The 24,339-nt window shown below is 41.3% G+C and overlaps 2 protein-coding genes across 2 annotated transcripts in view; both read right to left on the bottom strand.

Moving 5' to 3' along the window:
* Positions 1-24,339, bottom strand: part of LOC146661782 (uncharacterized) — a 517,204-nt gene that overhangs the window by 253,027 nt on the left and 239,838 nt on the right. The gene's annotated exons all lie outside the window — the stretch shown is intronic.
* LOC146661791 (uncharacterized) overlaps positions 1-24,339 on the bottom strand; it is a 62,752-nt gene that overhangs the window by 36,640 nt on the left and 1,773 nt on the right. The window contains exons 2-3 of the mRNA XM_085418262.1: positions 24,224-24,316; positions 22,179-22,360 (exon numbers count right to left, since the gene is read on the bottom strand). Coding sequence (XP_085274388.1) covers positions 22,179-22,360; positions 24,224-24,285 — 244 coding nt within the window. The 5' untranslated portion in view covers positions 24,286-24,316. The remainder of the gene's footprint in view (positions 1-22,178; positions 22,361-24,223; positions 24,317-24,339) is intronic.

Raw genomic sequence — 24,339 nt, 5'->3', positions numbered from 1 at the left:
AGCAGGGGGAGAGAGGGGGGGAGGGATGGATGCACAGAGAGAGAGAGAGAGATGGTAAAGCGCTGTGACAGAGTGATTTTGTAGAAGAAGATGAACTGTAAATATTGACCCTGAAGAGGAGGGTAAAACAGTCATGCTGCACCAGCAGGGAAAGCATATCACACACACACACACACACACACACACACACACACACACACGGTTCTTCACTCATGTGGAAAATGGCTGATGCTATGAGTGGAGATAAACTTCATGTTAGTTTGAGAGCAGTTCCAGTTACAGCAGAAGTCATTTAAAGATTTTCCTGATAGAGCCATAGAAACATCACAGACTTCAGACAGTTGGTCTTTATAGCAGATTTGAGATTTTAAAACATGTATAAAGCGCTGCAGCTGAACTCTAAAGCATTTATAATTGAAAAGGCTGAGGCGCTCTCATCCACCCTTCTTTCATGTCTCTAAGCAGAAGAGTGATGTTAATATGCAGAAGAAAACCTGCCTGAATTCTTCTCGACCTATCAATGTGCACGTGTGTGAAACTGCATGAGCCAACCAAAGACAAATTCCAAACTCTGTATCGCTACATCAGATGACCCTTTGACCCTTTGCTCCCCGTGACTAACCCATTTTGTAGGAATGAGCTTTCAATCCCCACCATCTATGAGCACCAATGTTTAAGTATTTTTAAGGAAGGTATTACTTTCTCCTACTTTCAATTAATCCTGCTATTGCTTGTTATTTGCAGGCAATTTAACCACATCGATTAAAATACATAAGCCTGCCCTTTGATGAAAGTATGATAACAATAAAAATGTAATAATTTAAGCAGTGAGATATTCAGTTCACTCTCCTTCCTCATTAATAAAGGGTATTTTCTACACTTGATTCTAGGATTTTTTTTCCCACAGCTTTAGTTTTTTTTTACTAAAAAATATGAAACCACAATCACTAATACACCGACGTTGAAGTGGCACGAAAAAAAATCTCTCAAGTGTTTTTCCACAGCTCACCTTTGTTTTTATAATTACACTTTCCTTGATGTAAGACCTGCATGGTCTGATGGGACTGAGCCAAAAGCGTGAGAGTTGGCAACCTCGTACAAAACAAAGATCACAATTGTCATGACTCAGACTCATTCAGCCTCCTCCTCGCCCCTCGTTCTCCGTCTCTCTCAGCCCCTTGTCCTGGTATGCCCTCCCTCCCTCCGTCATGCTGCTGTCCCTGTTGAGCGACTCATACTCGGATACAATGTGCTCTTTGAAGGCGAGCATTACTGTTCACACGCTATCTGCACCAAACACCGATATATTTTGCCCGCTCTTGTTTTTCTTCTCATCTTTTGCCACATCTGTGTATGCTCCTGGTGATATTTAACCTTCTACTAAAAGAAACATTTGACAAACTATCCATGCCTTGATTTTTTGTTTGTTTACTTTCTAAAACATTTATGAGGGTAATGAAGGAAGCCAAAAACTTCTTACAGATGCACAAACATTCGGAGGAACATTTACGTCTACTTGTTTTGGTTAAAGCTTGGTCAGCAAACGTCTCCTGCGACAAAGAAAATTAAAAGCTTACATGTTTCTTTGATTACACGGTTCCAGGTTTACCGCTCTGCTGCTCGCCAAGGAATGAGCCCAAACACTCGCTGATCCTAACACAGTCAGATTGTGGAAAGATTTCAACAAACAGGGACATTACATCACTTTATTTTTATTTCAGGAAAATTTATATTCACATGTTGATGGCTGCTCCAGCCCCCACCGCAACGCTTAAGTGATTAAGAAAACGGAGAGTTTCCAAAACTTCAAAATGTCAACACGCTAGAAACAGACACTGAATCACATTTTCTAAATTCCAGCATTACAATAAATGCACGGGAAAAAAGAATGGATGCAAATTGAGCCATCTTAATTGGACAGTATATACTGTAGTCCTTACAGTCCTCTGTCGGTCTCTGATTGTTTCCATCTGGTCAGCCTCAGGAATCTCTCCTGGATGTTCAGAGCATACCAATGCCACAGTAGGAATATGATACCTGACTTTCTCTCCCCACCTCCCTCCTGCTTATTTCCCCCACTCTCAGTCTCAGTGACAAAATACTCCCATTCCTTTATCTCTCTGGCTTTCTTTTAAATCTCGGTGTATTTTCTATTGCTTCTGTCATGCATGCTATCTGCTCCCATGTGTGAACTGGGTTTTAGTGGCATCACCCCCTGGCTCTAAGCGCTATAAGCACAGCACAGTGTGTGTTTGCTGCATGTGCGTATGCATTCAATACCATAAATATGTGCATGTGGGGCAGCCCTCAGTGCCACTCGGTGATAGTGCAGGGTCCAAATTAACTAATTTCTGCAGCCCTGCTCGCTTATTCTCTCTCTCTCTCTGCCCTCTTTACTGACTCCCTCCGTTTTTCATTCACTCGCTCACTCCTACTCCCTCTCTCTCTCTCTCTCGCTCTGCTTGCTTCGACAGATCGTTTTCATAACCACTCTTCTGAGGTCGCAGCCTCGTCTGCAGTAGTCACGCAACCCCTTCGCCTGCTCAGTCAGCTTTACATTCTCTCTCTCTCTCTCACACACACACACACACACACACACACACACACACACACACACACACACACACACACACACACACACAGAGTCTATGCACGCATACTCACACTACCACAGCAAATACTACACTATGCTACACAAAGAGCCCTGTCTTAAAGAGACAGTGTGCATCTCGCTCCCTGTAGCCACAACATGTTACGGGCTCTGCTTTTAAAGGATCAGCATGTCTATTTTTGGCTCTGTGCGCGCTCAAAGCATTCCTGCGCTCGCTGGCAACACACACACAACCTGTGGATGCAGCGTGGAAACGTAACACTAGTCAAAAGCCGGTTTCCCTAATAAACCTCTGATTACAATCGGTGCCAACAATTTTATGCTTTCTTTAGAATGAAATGGAAACAAAAAAAGAGAAGACAACAAAAGATTTTCATGCACGCAAAACACGTATTCAGTGGATTATTCACACAGTTATATACATGTTACGTAATATTGTGCTAAAAAAGGATCTCTTCGTGTGGTTAGAGCACACTTAAGACACACTATTTTTGCCTTTACCTTTTAACCTCAAACCTCATTTGAATCAGTGCTGCAGGCTGCTAGAGCAGGTGAAAGTTTTATATTTACATGTTAAGATCACTGAAGCAAAACCAGAATGAGTTTTCAGTCTTACTCTGTGAACTCTTTCTGTGTACTTCCAACTTGATTATGACCACACACAGAAAGAACTGCATTCTTTCAGATGCCAGAAAACAGAATTGCACACTGTCCTGTCCTGATCAGGACGTATTTACGTTTGCCAATCTGTGTTTGCCCTGCTCCTGTCTCTGTCTCGCTCCTGTTCCCAACACCTCTCCATCCTCTCATCACCTCTGTACTACCAGGATAGCCCAAGGAGGAATACAGAGTAACTGGGAATGACAGGGAGCCAGAGGGGAAAGTGTGCACAGAGAAAGTGAGTGCTAGTGCTTCTGAGCAGACAGCATGAAAGAGAAACAAAGAAGTCATTATTACTGCTGGTCTTCTAAAATGCTTTCAAAATCCGTACAAAGCTCTTTCGACTTACAAATCTGCAAGGGCAACATGGCAACGCAAATCTAGCAGAGAACCTCGGAAGTGAAGTGACTTGAAAGCTGAGCACGCGTTGACCACACCCAATAAGTCAAAGCTTGATTTTCAACAGGTAACAAAAGCACTGATGAGCAGCTGCTCTTGTGGCATCGTGGCCTATATTTCTAACAAAGAATAGCTGCGGTCACAATAATGCAATAAATTTCTGTGAATTCCTCTTTCCTGTTTTCTTTGTGCTCAGACGTAAACAGAATATAGAATAGAAAGATCTCTGTCTGTCCTGTTTAGGATGCGAGTGAGTAGCTGCAGGTTTATGTTCTTAGCTGGTAATTAAGTGAAAATTCACCTCAGGCCATGTAAATAGTGTAATGCAAAGGTAATGTGATGAGTAGTCAAGCTAATTAATTTCTTCAAGGTCTAAGTAGGTAGAAAAACACTTTGCTTAGAAAATAATGCATTATTCTAAAAATGTTTTTAAGATACTCAGCATTTCAGTACTCATATACAAATTTCATTACTTTTAATAGTTCCTAAAATACTTCTTCAGGTCATTTTTTTCATATTCCATTGCTAAGCTTTATATATCTCTGCCGAACTGGACAATATGCAGCCATTTAATCTATTCTGCTAAATGTCTTAGCTAGCTAATATTAGCTTGCTAGCTAGTCGAAAATATTGTTACTTGTTGGCTTTTTGTTTCAAGGAAACTACCTTTACAGTGAGAACTATAAAAATGATGTAAACTTTGAAGTTTGAAGTTTTGAATGAATTTACTTCAGAAATTAACCAACAGCACTATAACTTTAAGTTTTAAATAATGGTGACTCGGGAGAGCAGGTCAAATCCATTAACATTAGCATTAAGTGAAAAGGTTAGCCATAAATGGCTACTTTCATTTTTTAAAAACTATGTAACTGCATTCTTTATCTTAAGAGTAAATTTGGGTTGCTTTACTAAAAACTGGCAGGTCTTAGCTTATATAAAATCCTTTAAAATATTTAATCTGTTGCAGTTTTTTTCCTGTATTTCAGAGGATAAAATAGAAACCAAACTACACACAAACTATACTACAACAGAAGGTATTTAGCACAAGCCCAAACACAGAGATTCAGAGTGCCAAATCCAAATCCCAACAGCCCTGCCATGCCCTACTAAGCTAGGACCGGGTCAATCGTCTTAGATTTGCCTAAAGATCTCAGCAACGTCCATTTGTCGCATATAAGCACACACCCAGCAGTGTAAATGCATAGACATGCGTGAACACACACAAACTTTGTTGAGTTCAAATATTATTACCTGCGCTGTAGTTGTATAATCAAAGCTGACATTTTGACACATACTCTATGCAGACTGGACAATAATTCTATACAAGCTGGAATGAGATTTTCCAGCTCATCAAATCTCAGTTTGTGTTTTTTGTTATGACATCACCAGTGAGGGAGTGGAGGCCACCATACAGTCTCAATATGGCCTGGAAATTGACAGAGAATTTGGCCAGGAGAGGTTGCATGAGAAGGGGAAAGACTTGAAGTAGCAGGGAGGGGAGGCTTGCCAAAAAGTAAAGGCTCAAGCCTGAAGGCTTTTGGCAGGTGTTTTGTCTCTGCTATCCATCCAGCTGCTGACTAAAAACATGGGAGTTGTTACAAGAAAATCTATTAGCTGTACAGACAGACTCTAATCTCAGTAATCTTCTGTTCTAGCTACTTTTACCAACTACTACAGAGTGACGGCAAAGCATATCGTACTGTAAAAAGTGGGACATTTCTCATGTCTAGGTTGTTCCAATATATAACAGGTATGAAAAGTCAGTCCAATCGGAGAGGATGCAGCTCCAAAACAACTCCATGAAGATCTGTTACCAAAAAAAGAGTTGAGTTAGTGGATAAACAGAAGAGTCAACCAGATGCAAACTTTCAGCAAATGATTAAGGTCATTTTTCTGGAAATCCTGAATCATAGTTAATTGTCTACCACAGCAGCGCCAACCTCATCAGTAACGTCTGCCAATTAGGTCAAGCCTGTTTCTACATGAATTAACCCATCTGACATTTTAATAAAGATGGTGGTCCAGTGATGGATGAACGGAGAATTGGTGTTGCGATGGCCCAATGAATTATGCACGACAATTTCCCTCCTTTCCGCCTTTTATTTTAAACCTCCTTTCATATGTTTCCAACCCCCCACTGACCTCTCTTGAACACCACTCATAGCGCTGGGTCTTGCGTGACGCGTTGACCTATTTGTAAGATGCATCCGGTTATGCAGCTATGAAATAATTCTGACTTCTGTCTATTTTTCCTCTTTACTGGGAAGCGGGAAGAAGTGCAGGGCAACAGGAGAGGTGAGGGAGTCAAGTAAGGGAAAAAAAGAAAGCGTGTGCAGCTTCAGTTACTGGGAAAAAGTGCGAGAGAGGCAGGCTGAATCCACACCAGCAGGCAGTCAGGCTGAGGTTGTCCAGGCCTCCAGGCCAAGGTGTGGTGGCACCACAATAGAGGAAGGATTAAATGGGAGATTAACAAGCCCAGCGTGAGTAAAAACAAAGACAAAAACAAAAAAAAACACCTGCCCGCATGTCTAGGATATAACTACACACAATTATAAATTAAGAAATGAAACAGTGAAAGTGAAATTTTAGGTGTAACACATGGTTTTGGTTACATTTTTTTCTATCCCTGTATAAAATAATCAGTGTTTATCTCAGGTTAATCTGCATGCCAGTAATTCAAATTGGTCTCCTAGGCAAACCTGTGTATCTGGATAAGATCAAACATGAAAGACAACAGATTCCCATATGAACAGATGGTAAGGGCGATCTGTTAGCCGCTCAAAGATCCGACAGCAGCTTCAACTCAAGTGCGACACACTGACAGACACAATCAGTATTCGCTGTTGCTGCATGTTTGTGTGTGTGCGCGCATCTATGTGTGCATGTGCGCATGAGAGCGGGTATTTATAAAACTATCACCACATTATCATGCCTAAGACATGTGAGCAGGCGCGGCATCTTCATCCTTAATTCGTTTAGGACATATTGAGGTCATTTTCCCCGGGTTTACACAACATTGCGTGAGAAGGGAAGGGTATCTGGTGGATCCAATTGCCCTCTGTGAGGGCGGCAGTGCCTCCATGAATGTGGCCTTTGAGTGGCGAGAGACCAGTAGACATGTAGACAGCCTGTACTTACTGTATGTGGGAAACAGGCCCGATGCGACTTCAAACGTCCACAATGATGTTATTATGGTGCCCCCCCCCCCCCACCACCACCACCACCACCACCCAACCCCCCCTCCTCCCTGAAGACTGTTTCCTTCTCTCTCTTCTTTCTGAGAACTTGTTGCTCATGAGTCACAAGGAAGGAGTCTCCAGTGATCTGTTGTTTATCCTCATATTACTCATGGTAGGATTTGGACGAATTCCCGCTTCAATTTCAAATAAGATGTTTTTTTGTTATCACTCCCTCTAGAGATGGAAACTGAATTATCGCTATGACAATCCCCTTTTCTCCCCCTGTCCCGTGGCCAAACTGCATTTACAGCATTTATTTCAATGAGCAAAAGAATGCGCAGAACATTGGGCATCATGGCCATGTGGTTTTCAGCAGAGGTGGGGGGGAGAAAGTCATCCCTGTTTTTAAAGGTAAACAGGGATAATTTGGTAGGGTGTAATGGAAAAACACATGAAAAAGTTCTGCTGTGATAATTTGGCTGTTTTTAAAGCGATAACCTTAACCAACCCTAGCCACAAAAAAAAGCATTTCACATCCCTTCATCCTTAAGTGGGCTGTCTATATCGTTGAGCCAAGATTATATATAACACAGCTTCTCAGTAAAGATTTGAGAGGCAATCATTTCTAAGTGGTAGCAAAATTTAACTTTATCCCCAAGCAAAACCAAACTTTTTACAATATTTTGGTTTGCCACAGTAAAAGTATGTGAAAAGAGCTTCTCTGAACTTGTATCAGACAGCTACGGACGACGAGTGGATGTGACTCAGCTTTGATTTTTGTGCTATATTTACTCGGGCTTTCAGCCTCGGTGCGGGCTGTCATATCAACATCTTCTGGGTGTCAGAATCTGTGCTGGGCCAGGCTGACTTTTGACAGCAAGAAAGTGGGTTAAACATCAGAATGGCTTTTTTTTAAGTCACATTAATTTGTCAAAATTTTGCCTTCTTGAGTGTTAGGTGCTGTAAAGCAAACAGAGGTGATGATGTCTTTCTTCTTGTCTCTTTATCTTGTGTTAAGCTTTTCTATAGTATATCATAAACATATGCATGTGTTTCATAAAGCAGAGTCATCAAACAGAGAATCTGAAAGGGGAAGTCTCTGCATTGTGGCTTTAACAGTACACAAACATGCCAACACACCACTCACTTTTCCCATTAATCTTCCAGCGCTCACACTAATTGTGATTCCACATTGCATGTATTAATTTAGACACGGAGCCAAGAAAAGCACTGAGCTCCGTTATAGTCGAAAGAATCCTGTGTAAGAAATCAAATATGATTGAAAAATTATGGGAGTGGTGTATGAAAAATAAACATGAGTGGAAGCCACTTCCAGCTCTATATTTGACAGATGACAGTGTATGAAAACACAGATCAGACAGCGTCGGGGCTCCGGCTAGATAAATGTGACCACATTTGTGTGTGGGGGGAGGTTTTATGTGTGTTGTGTGTGTGATGCATATTTAAAACGTTTGCAATTTGATGATGAAAACAAACCCTGGCACATTAGCATGGATAATTTCCCAGCTCCGCACGCAAACTTAGAGCAGGGGAGGGCCCCAGTGTGAGAGTGTGTGTCTGTGTCAGTCTGTGTGTGTGTGTTGCTGTGGGTGAAGCCAGCAGCTGTTTAAATCCACTCTAACAGTGCTCTCTCCACAACATGCCAATTTAAACAATCCTCAGGGACAGAAACAGTCCAACGCTTCTCTTCACCATCACTTTGTCATTTTCGCTCTTTTTCTCCTTCCTCTTCTTTTTTTTTCATGCTGTTGAAACTATTCGCCGTGCGCAAGTTTCACAGCGTAAATCGCCTACATTGCTGCGGTATACATGATGAGCTCATGCACCTGATTTGACTTGATCTCTTTGCTCACTGTCATGTACTGTCTTTAAGAGCTCATGCCGCCGTGCCTGATGAATAATAAGTCATGAGATCAGTCCTGCACTTATCCCTGGAAGGTCCAGAGCCTCGCTGCCTGTGGCTCCACTTCTACTAAGGTCACGAACCATGGTGACGGGAAACAGCCGTGCCCAAGTATTTATTACATAAAAAGATCCTATTTAAGTAGAAAAGCCCAGTTTTGCTCCTTGCTCAAATATTTCAATACTGCAGAAGCTTGAATGGAAAGTGGCGCTCAAGAGACAAATACTGAGAAAGGTTCAGTTAAAGTGCGAGTGATGCTGTGAAGTAAATGTGCACTACAAGGCTGAGTACAAAGTTAGATTTTAATCACTGAAAGGAGCTGAAATGTTAGCTTAAGGAGAGAAACTGACACGGACGTCGTATAAAGTGAAGGAAAACACGTATGTCGTATCAAGCACGTAGGTGAAAAGACGGCGTCAGCTGAAGCTGGCCAGAGTGCAAACAATGAAAGCAGCTGTAGTAAAAAACAAAGGAAGTTTGTGAAAAAAACCTTCAGAAAAGCTGAAGGAGGCTTGTTTTTGGTAGCAGAGATCTGACACCCGCAAGGATTCAACGCGTCAGCTGAAGCTGAAGCGTACTTTAAAGAGATGAAAGGAGTGGAGATGAAACACTAAAGAGAGTACCAGCTCCTCACTAAAAATATTTAAATCTCCTTTAATATAGCATTAACACTGACAGGCTTTAAAAAAAATGTGTGTTAAAGAATCATTAAGTGATGGGAAAAAGAGTAGCTTTTATATTTTTATTCACAGGCATGTATTTGTAGACTCCTTCTTAAAGAAATAGTTCAAATTCCTGCCTTAAAAATCAAATAGTGTAAAGACCAGAGTGAACCAAAGCAACTCCCCTCAAGATAAAACTGCAACGCAGCTGTTAAAAATAGCATCCTTCCCCTTCATTATTCAGTTATTACATCTTTTATGCTTTTATCCTTTTCTCTTCTTTATTTTCAGTTGACACTGGAAAGTTCAGAATGCCCAGAAAGCCCCAGACAGCTTTCACCATGAACTCCCACAGTGGGCCTTTGGTTTGCTCGTGATGTTAGTGAAAACCTCCAGTGGGGCCCAGTGCGTCCAGCAGCTTCCTTAACAGGAAAACTGCCCTGGTTTCAAGCTCTGCAGAGGAATTAACTACTGTGAACCCAGTTACAAATAAAGCAAACACTTGTTTGAGTTTCCTGTTTTAACAGCATCTCGCTAAAGATTTTGCAAAGTCTGTGTTAAATGTGCGGTCGTGCTACATTATAATCCCCACTTTAGCTCTTCTGAATAACTTTACGATGTCGTGTCAAGTCCAGTTAACACTCTGGGGATGCGAGATGAAACTCCCTGCCCTGCTGATAGTCTTGTTTGCGCACACATGCACACAAATGTGCACATCCCAAATAAATCCCGGTAAGCATTAGGGCCCCCGTCACAGCTCTGTTTACTGTAGAACACTTAAGATATACCTTCCTTTCTCCTGGCTAACAAATAACACCCGGAGGGCTTGAGGGCTGAGCCAAGCACAAGTCACGCAACTGCCTCTCTCTCTCTCTCTCTCACTCAGTTGCTTCTTCCCTCCCACACACACACACACACACACACACACACACACACACACACACACACACACACACACACACACACACACACACACACACAAACTTTCATCTTCCTGACTGACTGAATACCTGGCTGCCTTGGTGAGACATTTGCCCCTGCAGAGCCTTCCCCCTTTAACAATGCGCCTGGACGCTGTCAAGTCACAGACGATTCTGCAGCTGTTAACTGATGTTCAGCTTCCCTTCGTCTTTCTTTTGCTTTGGCCGTGTACAAGTGAATGCATGTGCGCATATGTGTGTGTTTGTGTCTGTGAGAGATAACGCGCCCTACCATTACCCTCGTTCCCTCTCACTGTACCCTCTGCTTGCGTCTATTTCCAAACTAAAAATATTTTGTCAGGCTCACTCATTCGATCATAATTCGGCAGAGAGCAGGAGTTCACTCAGAGTTCAGTCTGCTCTGGGTGCGCAGAGTGCAGCAACGGCCTGCCAGCCAATAAAAAAAAACACACACACAAACCCTTTTAAACACCCTCTTGCATCACATTCTCTTGTCCTCTTTGATTAGCTCTTACTATGCCCTTTCTCACTGGAATATATGCCTTTTATAGGAAGATGTTTTCGCTTAGTATTATTTCAATTTGTATGGTTGAATCTGCAACACACTATGTAATTCTGAAAAAAAATCTTCCCCCCTCTGAAAGCTTCTCCAAATAACCCTAACTTTATATGACATGATCCAAGGAACTATTTTTCTATTTTTACTCAGGCTGCTGTTTTTCCCATATCACATGCTGATGAAAGGGGACCTCATCTGGCTGACGGTAGTTAGCGTATCGAGCTGTATCGGGTCAGATGCCACCTTTGGTTAGTGATCTTTCCAACCGCATGGAAACATATCGATTTACATTAGGGAACAACAGCAGGGACCGGGTCTGGGCATTGTTGCACACTGAAGCATGCTTCAATTAAGATAAATGGAGGTGACAGACAAAACAAACGGTCTGATGTACAGTATGCTCGGGAGACCAGAGCATAGACACAGCCTGACGACATGTCGTACACGTGGTAGTCGTGCCATGCCACGATCGTTATCACTAATATTGCTTATAACGAGCATATGCTTTGGCTCCTTTGCATTTAATCCTCAACGCATTGCTTCTGGTGCTTGTAGAGCGTTACCAGGTTCAGGAGTCTGTAATGACGATGCATTTAGGCGCATCTGTGGACTACATGTGTGTTTGTTGAATTTGACCTTAATTGTGTTATTTTGATATTTATTACCAGATTTTCTTGGCATAACATTGACCACTCATTCACTAGCAACTGTAAAGAGTCTCTCAGTTTGCCATCAGGCACTCCCTGTGGTCAGTCCATGAAAGCAGGATGCTTTGATTCCTGCCTTAATATATATATATATATATATATATATATATATATATATATATATATATACATATATATATATATATATATATATATATATATATTTAAATTCTTTATTTTTTTCTTAGTTCCCTACCAGCAGTGTTGCAAAATCGATTTAGTTTCTGAAATCCAGTAATTCCACAATAAACACATGCAAGACTTTTACAGGAAGACGTTCTGTTGAAATGCTCGCATGCCACAAAAGAAAAAACCAAATAAACAAAAAAAGCTTAATGAGTTATCAAATGGGCTTTCAACATGTGGCTTTAGGAAGTAGTAAACCTGTAAGCCATATTCCATGTTTGCAGGGACATCAACATTGTCTATTTGTTTGTTTTGTGAAAGAATTAGCATAAATTGGCATTTCAAAAATATTTAATCTAATCCAAAAATGAAAAAGGGTAAAAGGTTGCAAAGCATTGCAGGAAATGCCTGCTTGTAACAATAAATAAATAAATGGCACAGTGCAAACCCAAAGAAAAAAACGCTTTTTAATGAGAAATAAGTCTGCCAACAGCGTTACCATACTGTTACTGTAGATTCACTGCACAACCAGCAATCTTTAAATACCATTGACTTCAGAGTAGCATGTTAACATTTCTAATGGCATGCAATAATATTGTAAACAATGTAAAACACCAGCTGGGCTATGTCAGCGTGTTTGTAGCTGCGCTGCTTCCTTAAAGTGCTCCCATAATATTATTATCATCTTAATCTCCAGGGGCTTTGGGTTGCTTGCTGCCTCCCTCCTTGCCCACCCGCCCCCCTCTACCCTCGCTCAGGCTGCGTATCGCACTAAGCGGTAGTTGTGACAGTGATTACACTAGACAGCTTCAAACAATAGTGTTGGGCCAACAAAGGCTGCTGCTCCCTCTGCATGAGCCCTGACTGTCTATTCACACTCACTCAAACTGAAACACACACTCTACCCGTCAGTCAGCATGCAGGCACGCACACACACACACACACACACACACACACACACACACACACACACACACACACACACACACACACACACACACACTTACACCTCCCATTGCTGAATGGTCTCCACTAGCTGTTACAGTTGGCGTCTAACGGGGCTCCTATTCTGCATTGATTTGAGCAATTCACTTATGGCCTTCAGTGATCCCAGGGGACTCTTGGGGGGCCCCCCAGGCCTACAGACTCCAACTCCACTCAAGTGAGTTCAGTGTCTCTGGCACAAGAGGCCAAGCAGAGACAAAGCCAGTGTCATGCTTTAGATTCAAGCAACTAATGAGTTAACTGTGAGGATGCTGAATGCGTACGGCGACATTTCCATTCATGGTTTTTGACATATACAAGGGATTAGCATGGCTGGCCAGTCGCACTACTTAACAGCTATTGTGTGGCTGATTACTGCAAAGGGGGGGGAAACACATGCACGAGGGTGGGAGAGAGAGCTGACATGCAACTAATGCGCTGCTGAACACAGACTCAATGGGCAGACAATACCTCTATGTTAGCCATAAAACTACTCAAAGCTAAAAATATGCACGCATCCAGGGCAATTTTTCTTTTACAAATTGCCTGGATTATGCAATAAAAATGGTATCACCCACTTAAGGTGCTTATCCCACCTAAAACTATTTGATTAGTGTGATTTTAATGGTGAGCTTAATGGCAAAAAATGTTAAAATTAGTCCAAAGATTGGGACAATAACAGACTAGTTTAAGTTGGAGCGGACACCCTGTAATCTCTTATGTTGTAAAGTAAACAGTAAAAAACACTAACAGTCAGTCAGAGCAATTCCTTATCTTGGATTAGATTTTTTGATCTACAAGTTTTCTACCAATGGGTGCTAGGGAAAGTTACATGGGTAAAAGTGCTCACATTAAAAAACAAAGACTGTCAGTAGAAGTATCTTTGTCACTATACTGTGTATAAATCCTTCTGTCAAACCCTTTCCCCATCAAACCAGCTGGATTTTTGCATGCCAAAATAAATGGAAAGAATGATAAGAACATGAGCACAGGCTCATAACAGTGAGAACACCTTAACATTTACACCGGAAATGTATTAAGGGGCCATACATCTACCTTTGTATACAGACATCGCATGCAAAGGAAAGAGGAAGAAGAAAAAAGCCTGACCACTGGCATTTAGCTCGATCACGCACTCCTCATGAAGCAAAAATGGAGACGAGAGGTGAATTTCTTCCAAAGAGGTCAGAGAAAATTACAGGAGGGCAGAACACAACAAAGGGGGAAAGAGGAGAAGACAGAGATAAAAAGAAAGAAATGTTGGGCAAAGAAAAAAGACAGGGATGGGTAGAAAAGAAGGGGTGGGGGCTCTGGTGGATGTGTACCCTCATTTGAAGATGATAATCTTGCACAAGAGCAAATTTTGTCGGCTTCAACAGCACACACGGAGATGTTTTGACCCATTATCTCCATGGATGCTCGTAATCAATACACACAAGTAGCTCTTCTGAGGATGTACTGATGTGTGCTGATCGGAAAACGATGAGTAGCTGCATGAAACGCTTTAATGAATTGTCCAGAAAAAATAATCGTGAGAATGGAAGCTGCTGGCTCGAGCTCTGGTTACTGTGTGTCACGAACGCTCAAAGGAAGCTTTTGTCCACTTTCAGAAACATGGCGTTCACACCATCACCTCTCACTCTCCTACTTTTGCTCCTACTTTTAGAAAGTCTTGGAATCCAGCAGCTCGGCATGAACTGGAGATTTCATGCAGCTGACATCAGCAGAGCAGTCAGTCTGTATCCGTCTTAAGGCTTGTTGCGACATGTGACATTTAACTGGCACGAACGGCAGATTCATGTTAACGTCCACGCTAACATTTTATTGCTTCTGATGCACTTAAACATTTAAATATACGCAAACATGGCATCTTAAATCAGCTCGTAAGACTTGCTTTAGCTACTCAAGAAGTCAAGAGTCAAAATAAATGAATTAATAAATAAAAGGGGTTTAATAGAGGGTTTAATTGGAGATAATTTATTTGAATTTTAGGAGCACGACCACACCTCCATACACTTTTTTTGGTTCTCTGACTATACAGGACCCGCCGTTCCAGCTAGTGAAGTGTTTATTTAAAACACACGCGCGCACACACACACAAAAACTATAGATAAATACAAGATGAATATCGAGCTGAGCAGCAAAACCAGTCAGTGTATATGCCCTCAAGCTAACGTGTTCAACATCTTCATGTTGACATTTCACGGGTATAATTTATAACAATGCCCAGCAGCTGAATCATTAACAGACACCAGCGTTTCAGTGACAGGAATATCTTCTTCTTCTTTTTTTTAAACCAAACAAATAAAAACATTTCCAAAAAGTTGGGATGGTGTGTAAAAATGTAAATAAAAACTGAATGAAATGACTAGCAGATGAGATGGTTTTTTACTATTTAGCACTTTCTGCGCGTCCTGAGGGGACTTACTGCTGAGAGCAAACTATTTGAGGCCTCTAGTAAAACCGCTGTTTCTTTTTCTTTTTTTCTTTTTACATCTTTTATGTGGGTGACATTCTGATGTTGTAGTATCTACAAAATGTGGTTTGGCATTGTTTTGCTAAAATAAGCAAAGCCTTCCATGAAAAAGAAACCTGCATATATTACTCCAGACTGTTATATATATATCGTTTAGCATTGATGAAGGCTTCGCAAAGGTGCAAGTTACTGAGCTTGGGCTCAGACGAGACAGTGGCTTTTCTTTGTTTCTACATGCTTTTAACTTGAATTTATAAAAACACTGTTAGTTTTCAGAACTGTTCCCAGGCTCGTGCTGGGGTTGCCACATTAGAAAAGTGTCGGTTTTTAATGCTTGTCCAAGGATCACTTCATTCAATATTGGTTCTCGGCCTTCTCCCTTGTGTACAGAGATTTATTTAGCCTCTCTGAATCTTTTAATGATATTACGTACCACCGATAATGAAATCTTTGCAATCTTATGTAAAAAAACATCAGTCTATCTGAGCACCACAGGGGTGAAAATGCCAGCCCACCTTTACTTCTGAAACACTGAGCCTGTCTGTAATGTCTTTTTATACTCGCTTATGTTCCTAAGCTGTTCTCAGTTAACCTTGTTTATTAAGAGATGTTCCATCGCAATTACAGGTTACAGTTGCTGGGGCTTTTCAAAAATATTTTCTGTATGGTAAATGGTAAATGGCCTGTATTTATATAGCGCTTTACTAGTCCCTAAGGACCCCAAAGCGCTTTACATATCCAGTCATCCACCCATTCACACACACATTCACACACTGGTGATGGCAAGCTACATTGTAGCCACAGCCACCCTGGGGCGCACTGACAGAGGCGATGATGATGATTACACAAATCTTTAGGTTTGTAGCTGCCAAGTCCGCAACATTTTTGAAATTAAAAAACAGGAATAGTCTAGACAGGATAGACAGATTAAGGCACAAATATGTGTGTTGAGTCTAGGATGCTAACATCTACAGACCCATAGATCTGTACTGCGCTGGACTAAATGGGTCAAATACAAATTGAACAAGCTATTGATACTTTCTAATAGCCTGGTTTAAAAAAGGGAACAGCTGTGAACACCGGAAATTTTTTTGGAGAAAGCTTTTTGTTTCCTAAACCGCAATAAACTGACCACATGCTGACCTTTCTGTTGCTAAACCTTTTCAGTTCATTTACAGTCTGCTCAGATCACCGATTTGTCTCGGACTCTGCCTCGCCATCTTGTCTGCCTTTGGGTTGCAAAGTATTAAGGAAGGAAAGAGTGTGGGGTCACTCCGAGTTTGGTAAACACAAAGTCCATCTGTAATGTGACCTGATACACATTTTCACCCATGGGCAAAGACTCCATTCACAAACGGCTATCACGCAGCAGCACTTCCCTCTTTGGGAAATCAAATGGTCCGCACTTTTATTACCCGGATTTGATACAGACTTGACATAAAAAGGATTAACCCAATTAGCAATGAAGACCGGGCTTACGTCCGTGAAATTCTCCAAAATTAGGAGGTGATCTAATAAGAACCTGATTGTTTTGTGCTGTTCCATCCTTCCTCATTTGCACGGCGAGTTACAAAACTGTCTCCTGTCTGCTGGTTGACGTCACAAATGGTGTGCGCCTGGCGTGAGTCTGTGGGTTCTGTGGTCTTTTTTTCTCTTCCTCTTTTATTATAGCTCAGCCAGCATTTAGAGTCAGACAACACGCATATATAAACCTGTCTGCTATTAGCAGATCTGCGCATTGATGGCTGGTAAACAAAACTCAGTATACCAGCGGGATGGTGGGCACATCCCAACTTGGCGTAAACTGGTAGACTTGCACTGAAGTCTCTCGTTACATTGTCTGGGTATGTTCTCATACGCTGTCAACACCCCGACCGGACGACAGCTATGAGGGACGGTTGGGTTTTAATTAAGGACTTCCAGAAACACACACGCACACAGATTTCTAAATATACTTCAATGCAGTGTGGATACATTTACACCGCAGGTATTTATATTTGGACTGAAATCTGTTTTTGGTGGTAACATTAGGGAGTGTTATGACATGCACTCCTAGACAGTGCTAAGTTTTCAGATCAGATGATTTAGCTTTACAGGTTGCTGAGAACTGTGTGTAGAGGCTTTTTTATTTCTAGAATTAAAGAGAAGGATCCATTCTAACTCTGCTGACTCTATCTATATTCAGTATTTATCATGTTTACGATTAAAAAAAAGATTTTGTAGTTGTAACTCCTTTAAGTACCAAGAAAGATGCAGAAAAACTATTAAAATAACTGTTGTTCTACCAAACTTTGTGATAGTTTTAGTTGTTTTTCATAAAGTTGATTGCCGGCATGAGGCACGAAGGCATGAAGCAATATATCCTTGGCAGGATTGCAGATGGATTTAAAAACAAAACAACACACACACAAATCCTATAAGCACACTGGATATCATTCGGTGATTATATTTTAAAGTGCAAACAACTTCCCTGCTGCATCGAAAGTACATATTGGCCCCAAAAAGTTCATTTTTGTCCTGTTCACACCACAGAAGAACTGTCTAACTAACTAACAACTGATACATATCTGCATTATCCATACAGATTTAATATAGGTTTGATAGTCTACGTGGTAGATCTGAGTACAGAAAAAGGCTGCAAATAATAGCACGCAGGAAACGAGTGTGGCATAATTAACTGTTTATTTCCAGAGGTTCAGTAGCAAAAGGTTTAAGATCATATTTATTCAATGCCATGTTCTCTGGTTAGGAGAACGCTTCCTGATACAGTCAGGTGTCTATTCTTGGTTACTGGGAAAGTGTGGTGGTCTTAGAGCCTTGTTTGCAGGCACAAAACACCAAGAGAAGTTTCAGGACCAACTGAAACAGTTTTTTTCTTCACACAATTCACGTTTGAAAATGTTCCGCTCGATCGGAGACACGCTGATGTGGAACGTGGCTGCAACAGTATTTCAACCACAAGCTGCACTCCAACTTGCAAACGTGTGACCACATTATAAGCAAACAAAGACCACAAACAGAGCATAATGATCCCTGACATTTTTAAAATATAAGTCGTACCAACAGCTAGTATTAGTGCATTGTTATGAATTACATCAACCGATATAAAACCCATAACAGTGCAACGCATTCAGCCCTAGTTATTAGAGAGGCAGCATGTGCATTAGCAAAGAAGATGCTGCCCAGTTTATTATTATCTCTAGCTCTGTTGACTTTCCACTCTCATTAAAGGCAGATCCAATTCATATCTTCTCAGAGGAAAGTGGGGGTGAAGAGTAATAAAGGAAAAAGAAAAGTTATTGAACACCATTAATGAAAGCGATGACTCCTCATCCAGCTTTATTTTATCAGGATCCCTTTAATGTCATTGATATAGAAAAATACAACCCCCTGCCAGCATCTCTCAAAAAGGGAATGTTCCCTTTAAGAGTTGCCTTTAATTACCTAATCCCTGAAAAAAATGCAGCAACCTTATTAAAATTTAAAAAAAAAAAAGAACAAGAATATTCTACTTTAAAATAATGAGAAACACAATCACACAAACAGGGTAAAACACATATGCACCGGAGGAGAAATACAGGCAATCGGGCCAGAAAGACAAATGAGGAGAGATAGTTAATCCTAAGGGTAAATATTTAACAAGCTCAGCAATTACAGCTAGGGCAGAGACCTAACATAGAAAAGAGCAGAATTACAACTGCTGACTGTCAGCTCTCACATACGTTCATGCGGACCTACCTGATTGGACATCTGCCTAAAAAGGCAGGAAAAAAAGCCTACTCTGGCCTTTAATCAAATTTAAATGAAAAACATGGGACAAAGAGTTCCACGCAGCTGTAGGCTACAAACTGATGACTTTCTTTCCTTTTTTAAAATTTATTTATTCTTATTATTTTTGTTATTTTTAAAGGAGAGCTTTGCCCCTCTGGGGCCATTTTCACTAGCTCGGCAAACTTTACTGCTAGAGTAATGGTTTATGGAAAGAGGAGAATATGACTTTTTGCCGCGTCCCGTCTCGACTCGGGGAAAAATGTGGCAGCAGAACTCAACTTTAACAAAGAAAATGAAACTAGGCCACCAGTTTTCAGTTTTCACATGGATGTCAGAAGACGGGTACATTTTATAAGTTTATAATAATCAATTAAGTAATATTTACTTACAATGTGCCTTTCACAGACAAGGGGTCACAAAGAGAGTAAAATAAATCAGTAAAAGTACCAACAAAACAAACCTGCTTAAAAAAAATAATTTTTAAAGGGCAAATGCTTGCACAGTGGTGGTTTCCATTAGACAGTAGCTTCAACTCTAAAGTTACATTTCTAACAGTGTCCCTTATTTTCTTATCTGTAAAAACATTTGGTTGTTAGGCCCGCTTGTGAAAACGTTCCTGTGCCATGCATCTGTCTACAAGCAGACAAAGAAAAAAAAAGTATAGAAATTGTTTATGTATGCAAAATACTTTCACTCTTTATTTATTTATTTGCTAGTTTTTCCTCTATTATAGATGCATATGAAATAGTGCATGTAGTGATCTCAGTCATGGGCCTTTAAACAAATCATCTAAATTTCCAGTGAAGTTCTGATCCCAGTGGAATATGATGATTCAGGCGAGCTTTTTATTCTCACACACACACACACACACACACACACACACACACACACACACACACACACACCCTTAGGGTATATTTGCATGAACTACGTGGCCACACACTGTTCAATGAGCTCCACCTTCGAGTTGTCACGCAACAAAGACAACCAGCATAGAATCTCAGGGAGCTTCCAGAACACCTGCTGCTGCACGGTTTCCCTCTCCTCCTGCCTGTCTGCACCTTTCAGCACACCTTGCATGACATACCTGAATAGTCTCAGATCAAGTTGATAAACTTATGCTTTTACAAAGATAAATGGTATAACTGTAGTCAAATTTCCCACCCACTGCTGTATCTGAACAAACTGAAAAGGATATCAGCCATAGCTCAGCTCAGTAGCAGCTTCACACAGTCCCTCCGGTGGAAATACAGAGTAACTGCACCTTAAAAAGTCTGTGCTTCCCCCAGAAAAAGTGGTTATAAGAACAAATGAAACTTAAGGTTGCTGGTTTCATGCTTTCATAATGTGTTTTCGTCTCAATGACTCACTTTTGAAATGAAGAAAGAAAAAAAGAAACAGACAAATATGACGGTCGCTGAAAACCACAGGGAGGATGTGGAAACTTACTTGTTCATCTCCAGATTTATCTGGAAAAGCTCTGATCAACACTCCATGTGTAAATATCAGTGGAAAGCCCGAACGAGTTTATCAAATGAAGGAGGGCAAGACATTCCACATGTATACCAACTCAAATCGCACTAATTAATCTCATTACCAGAGCATCAAAAGACAGATAAGCCGGTCACAACTGCCACTGATAACAAGGCACCCAGCAGAGGTGGGGAAAACAGACAGAAGCCTTGGCGTGAACGCATCTTCAAAGAGTTCGGAATAAAGGATCTTAAATGATCTTTTCCACATTTACCTTTTTTGTAATGCTTAAAAAAACCCTGCACAGATATATTCAAGAAAACTCCCCCTTGTGAGCGTAGTTTTCACCCTGCAGCGTTGCCACTCAAGCCAACGGCTTCTGCACACCTTTCAACACTTGCACCAGCCTCCACACATGACTGAACTGAACCGTCTCCTTCCCTTTGCAGCTCTCAGATGGCATCGACAGTCCTCGGCATCACTCTTCGTTAAAGCGGTGGTTGTGGTCTTTATCTCTGCGTGAGCCCTGATCTGGGAAATGCCCCTTTAATAACTCCATTCAGCACCTGCCTGCCAACTTTGTGTGGTGGCTAAGCTGAATAAGGCAACAAATGATCGAGGTTAAGCGTCAGAGGAGGATCAGGAGGAGGAGGAGAAGGTTAAAGACTAGCTGCAAAACTTTGAGGACACCAGAGCCTCACAAATTCATCTGCCGTCTCCTCGAAGAGAGCTTTCAGTGAGAATTTTCTTTCAGCCCCGAGGGCAGGCTAGGTAGTGAACCTCTCGGGAGCTCCGCTGCTGCTCCTTCTTCACTGCCCTGCCTTTTCCCTTTTATCCTACTAATGCTTTTTCTCCTTGCAAGAGTGCTCGTTTTTTGTAATAATAAAAAAGTGCCTCTTGTTTCTAGGCCTGTCACATCCAGCTGTGCCAGTAGCTGCTGTGTTGATAAGGCAGCTGCCAAGGCCACTGGCAACAAAATACTTTCTAAAGCAGCGCATAAATATTTGAAGCAAATCGTAGAGGAACACGAGGAGAGGACGGGAGGCATTCAATTGACAGTGGGAGGGTGGGAAAACTCAAAATGCCTTCTAATTACATGCGTTTAAAAGAGATAAAGGTCATAATAGTTATTTGCGGTTCCTTGTATCTAGAAAGCATTTTCACATCGTAAATCACTGTAATCTGAAGTGTAATGGCAACATGCACAGATCTTCTTATCTATGTTTTTGCTACGGAGCCTTGGGGAATCTCACTCCTGAGGCCGACAGAAAGAGTGCACAGATTATTCCAACACACTTTTTTTTAGCTCAGTATTCTGACATTTAAAGCCTTTGAAATTACAATTTACATGTCAAAGTGTTGCAAAACACTATGCATTCTTTCCATCTGCTGAAAGGAAGACATTACTACCTATAGTTCTGTTACCACTATTTCTGTGTTTGCATAGTAAAAGTGAATAGGTCACAACCCTCCGCTTTGCTCCAATAATGTCCAGGTAACTGAATCAGAAGTGGACAACAGAGGCCTCTATGTTCATATGCAAAAAAAACAAAACAAAACAAAACAAAGAAGAAAATTTAAAGCTATTTATTGGCCTGACCCACATCCACTCAGGAGCTTCCAGCTAACTCAAAGCCACACACTTCCACATAAGCAAAATACCTAAACCACTACTGCAACAATGCCGCCTTTTGTACCTCCTTTACCTTGGAAGAAACTCTTGACGCGGAGGTAGGAAACAGCAAGACGGAGCACTGACAGCTTGTCCAGCTTGGAGATGACATCTGGGGGGAATGGCAGCAGGCTGGCCAGGCGGTCCAGTTCAGCATTCAGCCTGTCCCGGTGCCGCTTGGATGGGTTGGTTTTCTCATTGGCAGAGGATGGCTTCCTGATGATGAGACGGATATAAGGTAAAGACAGATCCCAGGTCTGAGAGGACATCGGAGTGTGTGTGTGTGTGTGTGTGTGTGTGTGTGTGTGTGTGTGTGTGTGTACGTGCGCAACACTCCCCAAAAGCGACAGCAGCAGCACGAAGAAGAGGATTAAGTTTGTTTAACTTCACTTGTTGGAGCTACGCTACTGGTGAAAGCAAAGACGGTGGAAACGACATGATGCAGGCCTTTTTTACAGGGCGCACACACACACTTGTTGATTGTATCAGTAATATATGAAGTATGAAGTGTGGCACCAAGCCAGTTTTTAACACACTATACCGCAAAAACGCCAAAACACACTCATATCAACACAGTGTCAGACTCTCTGAGGTTACAGTAAAGTGATTACTGACTCACTGTTTGAAGACTTTTTTGAAATAGATACCTATTGTTTTTTTTTTTGCTAAATAGCTGTTCCTCATTTTGATGACACAAACAATAGGATGGTGTTTTGCCTTGTTTACGTATGGCAAGCATGGCAACTTGCAAACCAAGGACAGACACATGACCAGATAAACCACACAGTGTACGAGTCCGTTTTTCTTTAAAACCATAGTTCCTTTTGACTCAGCCTTCAACAACACAGCATGCACATCAATCATCTCTGCTTCCCTTTAAAAAAAAGAAGAAAAAAAAAGATGTGTGCATTCACCACCAGATAAAAGGAAGCGATTTGGGCATTTTTCTGATATCAAGCGTTTCTGTAGCTTTGTAGAGATTAAAGAGATTAAAGAGTAGCATTAAAGAGATGTGACATTAGAGGTACCGCACAGACGGCCCGATCTTTCCCTGAGAGCATAAAACTCTCCTAGTTATTTGTGAACGTTAGTATGGTGTACCACGGCTTTACCTTAACACGATCCACATATGCAACGGTCAGCTCTGATTTCCACAGCTGAGAGTTTAAACTTTTCAGCTCACGCTGCGCCGAGACGTTTACATTAACGGTCGAATATATTTTCCACTTGTTGCCAGTGAAAAAGTGCGTAAAGAAATATGTTTAAATGTCACGGTGTGGTCTAGACTACAGTTTAAATCGCCTGTTACTTACACAAACTTTGAGTTGCGCAAATTCAGTATTAAATAATAATTACAACTTCCCTTTAACTATAACTCTAAATCCTCAAGACTCTAATGGCAGAATTAGCAGGCTCGGTTTGACGTGGCAAAGATTTCCCCCTTGTATTAGCAGCACTGTCAAAAACGCTACCGGCCTCGTTAAATTACCACTTCCCTCTTCAAAATCTTATACAACTTGCCAACCACTGCTCATGACGTCAGCTGACATAACTGTCCAACAAAAAGTATCCTGGCATTAAAAGCCTTGGACATTTAAAACAGTGAACGAATGATACCGTGACTCCTGTGACTGCATTAAAACTATTTTGAAAAGGACATGCAAGGGTTAAAAAAAAAGAACCTGAAAAAATTCAATTAATTTTAATCATTGATCAATCAGCCCCATTTGTGCGTATTTGGAAACAAGTCCGTAGGAAACTTTGGACAGCTCACAGAGGGCAGTCAAATTCTAATTAATTAACTTTAAAGCAGGGTCTGCACCAGATCTGCTGACAGCAGTGTTAAATGAAAGTTGTGATAGATGTGAAGTCTTCTATTAAAACCCATACCAACTTGTGCTATAATTTTCACACCTTCATGCGAGAACCTCAATTACTTCCTGTCATTCATTATAACCTAGAATCACAGGGCAGAGAGAAGAAGTTTATTTTGAACCAACAAAAGTGTGCAGCCTCAGGAAACAATGACTGAACAGATGTGAACACATAAACAATAAATACTGAAGAGCGCTCCTTAACTGTTTCTGGATGGGCTTCCTCCTCTTTCTGCCCGCATACATGCAGTCTCCAGGAGGGATCATGATCTCGCGCTCCGTGGAGGTAACAGGTGCGCTGCGGAGGACACAGAATAACTT

This window comes from Rhamphochromis longiceps, linkage group LG9 (assembly GCF_057381845.1).
Source record: "Rhamphochromis longiceps isolate RC_006_pf linkage group LG9, R_longiceps_female_GT1.1, whole genome shotgun sequence".
Classification (NCBI taxonomy): domain Eukaryota; kingdom Metazoa; phylum Chordata; class Actinopteri; order Cichliformes; family Cichlidae; genus Rhamphochromis; species Rhamphochromis longiceps.
Note: the sequence above shows the minus strand (reverse complement) of the source record. Positions and strands in the feature narration are given on the sequence as shown.